Source organism: Diospyros lotus, chromosome 5 (assembly GCF_014633365.1).
Source record: "Diospyros lotus cultivar Yz01 chromosome 5, ASM1463336v1, whole genome shotgun sequence".
Taxonomy (NCBI): domain Eukaryota; kingdom Viridiplantae; phylum Streptophyta; class Magnoliopsida; order Ericales; family Ebenaceae; genus Diospyros; species Diospyros lotus.
This window is the reverse complement of record NC_068342.1, coordinates 26000124-26004431: the sequence shown is the minus strand read 5'-3', so window position 1 is coordinate 26004431 and position 4308 is coordinate 26000124. Positions and strand designations below refer to the sequence as shown.

Below are 4308 nucleotides of genomic sequence, written 5' to 3'. Positions count from 1 at the left end.
AGTAATGCTCAAACAATAATTTGATTATGTGACTCTTTAGTGCTTGGGATCCCCTCAACCCCTAAACAATATAGTCTAAAAATTTCAAAATATGATTATTCGAATCAAAAGGGTTCCTGGGTTTAATTGGACAAAACAACCCATAATGTGTTTAATTGGTACATTAAACTCGGGTCGGGTAATTAAACCCTGTGAGTTGTATATAATATTTTTATTTTTATTTTTCAAATGTACTCCTACAAATCCTTGGTTTCAAATAGCACTTAAATGAGCTATGGTTCTAGGAATTTACGTTCACTGTGTTAATAGTGCCTACATTGCACAACAATCCACTATATCGGGGCAAACACATTTCGAGTGCATTAGTTAAGTATAAATGATCAATTGTGTTTCATGGTACTATTTTCACACAATGGAGTTATACATATATATGTGTGGGTGCGTGTGTGTGTGCATATTAACCAACAAAAATAAATAAATCGGAGTGATCACCCACCACCCAAAGGGAGTGATAAAATTTTCATCACTCACTGGAGACATATCTATCACTTACAAACAAAAAGACATACCTCTCACAATGAAAATAAAGTATAAATCAAAGTTGCAACCCAAGAAGAAGCCAAAACTGCAAGATAAATAAACGTATAATTAGTCCCAAGAACAATGAATTTAGGATATGTTAATATGTCACTACATTATTGCACAAAAGAGTGTTAATTACTAAAGTAAACAAAATTTATATATGAAATATGCATACCAAAGGAAGACTTGAATAAGGCTGCAAATAGGGAACATGGAGTGAAATTCCACTCCACCAAAATTCTAACAAAACATGCATTATTCATGTGTATCCTCCTCGTCATGTTCTTCATATATATCCTCCTCGTCATCTTCTTCATTTATATCCTCTTCATCTTCTTCATCTATATCCTCATCCTCATCTTCCTCTTCAATTGTATCCGCGTCCTCATCTTCTTCTTCATTATCAGGCTCCCCATCCTCAACCACAAAAGTGTCATTAATGGAGTACTCTTCAACTTCTTTAGTCTCAACATTGTCTCGTAGGTTATCGAGTTGTTCATCTTCAACTACAGGAGGTTGTAACAGCACGTCCTCATCTTCTAGATAAACATGCACTGTTTGTTCAGAAGTTGGGGCATCAACCGTGCTCCTTACCTTGGTTCGAATAACTACCGACTAATCCACCAAATTACGTTGTTGACATGGATATGGGGCATAGTAAACTTGGTGCGCTTGGGAGGCAAGTATAAAAGGATCATATTGATTGTACCTTCTAGTAAATCGAATCTCAAGTATTCCGTATTGTTTATTTATCCTGGTCCCTCGCCCTGGAGTCGGATCAAACCACTCACAATTGAACAGCACCAAGTTTTTAAGTGGTAACCCAAGGGTACTCCAATTGGATAACCTCCTTGAGTATCCCATAATAGTTGTCTTCTAGTTGTCCGTAGACAGAACCCCTAGTACAAACTCCACAATTTTTTGTGGACTTGCCTTCACTCCACAAATCTATTTGAAACTTATAGCCATTTACAAAATAAGTATGCTATGTTTGCACCATCCTCAAGGGTCCCCATGAGATGTCACGTATTTGTTGATCATGTATCTCATTAGTTGGATCATGCACCTACTCATATTTTGTTTTAAACATAATACATGTTAATAAACAAATTACATTATTCACGAACGTAGAATTTGATCTGCTAACGCACTTATTTTTAGTAATTGAAAGGGATCTACATAGTCATTGAACATCTTGGAAACTCAACCTCAATCCTTTTATCAACTTCTTTGGCATCCATGTGTGGTGCAAGCGCTCTTATATTTTCTACATATGTACTGCAACATTAAGAGAAACCAAGTTCATATACTAAGTCTTAATTAAATCATGATCATTGAACAATCGTGGAGATGTGTTATAACGTACTTCAAGTAAGGTTGGACCTCGTCAAAATTTAAGAGAACGTAGAGTGTCGAACGATGAAGTTCTTGATCAGTTAACATACGTTCGCGATGTTTGTCAGCTGGGCGTCTTGACTGATTGAAGATAGAAAATGTATCTGCATTCGATTGTACCTTGGCGCCATCATCATTTTGTGGTGCTTGTGTCTGCCTTGATTGTACATCAGTTCCAAAATAATGGCTACAAAATGTGAACATTTCTTCTACAATGTAGGCCTCACAAATGGATCCTTCCACTCGAGCCTTATTTGTGACCTTCCTCTTCAACGTGTGTAAGAACCTGAGGGTTTAAAAGGAAAAATAAAACACCAAAGAGAGGAGTAAAAACATATACTAGTACTGGTGTGAACAATACTATCATTATTGTTACCTCTCAAAGGGATACATCCAACGGTATTGCACTAGTCCACCAACATGTGCCTCATAAGCTAAATGTATGGGAAGATGCTCCATTGAATTGAAGAAACTAGGTGGGAATATTCACTCTAGTTTGCACAAGGTTACCTTAATGTTCTCCTCCAACGTTTCCACCTTATCAAGCCTTAGAGTTGATGAACAAATCTCCCTAAAGAATTGGCTAAGCTCTGCAAGGGACTTCCATAAAGGGTCTGGCAATGCCCTCAATGCAATTGGGAGAAGACGTTCCATGAAAACATGACAGTCATGGCTTTTCATCCTGTGCAATTTAGCATTTTGAATGTCCACACACTAAGCCAAATTTGAGGAATACCCATCTGGAAGCCTTAATTGTTTAACCCGTTTACAATAGCTCTCTTTTGTTCCACGTTCAGGTGTATTGTGCCTTGGGTTTGAGGAGCTTACCGTTGCCTCTATCCACTAGCAATAGCTCCCTACGTCTATAATATTCTTTTAAATCCATTATTGCCTTTGTATTATCCTTGGTCTTTCCTTTGACATCCATAATTGTATTAAACACATTATCAAACACAGTCTTTTCTATGTGCATTACATCTAGGTTATGGCGAATTAGATTTGTTTTCCAATATGGCAGCTCCCAGAAAATGCTTTGCCTTGTCCAGTTGTGATTAATTCCATAACCTGGTAGACACATAGGGCCTGCGTCGATTGTTTTCGACAAGTTTTTAAGTCTCTCCCAAACTTCATCTTCACTTAATCACCTCGAGGTGGTGATTTATCAACCCTATTCTTTACAAATGCATCTCGATTTTCTTTGAAATGGGTGATTTAAGGGCAAAAAACATTCAGTGACAGTTAAAGAATGACATCTTTCAACCATGTTTAATTGTAAATGCCTTTGATTTTTCCATGTAGTATGGACAAACTAACTTACCTGCAACCATCCAACTAGATAGCATCCCATATGCGGGGAAGTCATTTATGGTCCACATAAGTGCAACCCTCATTTGGAAATTTTCCTTCAATGAGATATCATACGTCGTCACACCAACATCCCAAAGCATATTCAACTCATCTATGAGAGGTTGTAGGAACACATCGATCTTACTCTTCGGATTGTTCGGGCCAGGGATAATTAGTGTCAAGAACATATACTCATGTCTCATGCACATCGACGGGGGGATTGAAAGGGGTGATGATTACAGGCCAGCATGAATATGTTCCACCTAATGGGCTATATGGGGAGAACCCATTAGCGCACAATCCCAATCTAACATTGCGTGGATCACGTGCAAAAAGAGGGTGTATTCTATCAAAGTGCTTCCATGCTTCTCCATCAGATGGGTGGGAAAGTACACCGGACTCTCGAGGGTTTTCATGGTGCCACCTCATCTTAGCAGTCGTAGCATTTGATGCAAATAGCCTTTGAAGTCTTGGTGAAAAGGCAAATACCACATCTGCTTTCTAGCAACATCCTTATACCCCTTGCGACTTGCCCTGTGAACATATCGTGAAGCATGACAAAGCACGCACTGTTGCTTATCATCATTGTACCTATAGTATAACATGCACCCATTAATACAACAATTAATCTTTGGTAACCAAGGCCTAGCTTTGAAACCATCCTCTTTGTTCTATAAAAGTTTGACGGTATTAGATTTTCTCTAGGCATTATCTTCTTCATAAGTTGAACCACCCCATTGTAGCATTGTTGAGACATGTTATAATCAGACTAAATGCTAAGTAGCCTAACTGATGCTGACAACTCTAAATGAGTCAAACAACCCTCCCACAAGAGTGCTTGTGTAGCTGCCAACATTTCATATAATCCTTGAGTACTAGCATTAGGTTGCTCCTCTTGTTCGTCTTCATGAAGATTGGCTCCAAATGAGGGACCTGTTGCATCCATGACCATCGACTGATCTTAGTTTAAATTCTCAATGTAAC

General features: G+C 38.3%; 1 protein-coding gene across 1 annotated transcript; it reads right to left on the bottom strand.

Moving 5' to 3' along the window:
- Positions 1-837: 837 nt before the first annotated feature.
- Positions 838-4276, bottom strand: LOC127802165 (chromatin-remodeling ATPase INO80-like). Its single transcript, XM_052337868.1, has 5 exons — positions 4125-4276; positions 3814-3915; positions 1949-2263; positions 1791-1860; positions 838-1197 (listed from the first exon to the last, which is right to left on the bottom strand). The coding sequence occupies exons 1-5, from the start codon at positions 4274-4276 to the stop codon at positions 838-840; spliced, it is 999 nt and encodes a 332-aa protein (XP_052193828.1).
- Positions 4277-4308: the final 32 nt, after the last annotated feature.

What these genes read in the sequence shown, in the direction of transcription:
- LOC127802165 (XM_052337868.1), bottom strand. Translation starts at nt 4,276, where the DNA reads ATGGTCATGGATGCAACAGGTCCCTCATTTGGAGCCAATCTTCATGAA. An exon ending in TGTTTGACTCATTTAGAGTT is followed by an intron (nt 3,916 to 4,124) that starts GTCAGCATCAGT and finishes GTTATACTATAG; the next exon opens with GTACAATGATGATAAGCAAC. An exon ending in GAGGTCCAACCTTACTTGAA is followed by an intron (nt 1,861 to 1,948) that starts GTACGTTATAAC and finishes TTAATGTTGCAG; the next exon opens with TACATATGTAGAAAATATAA.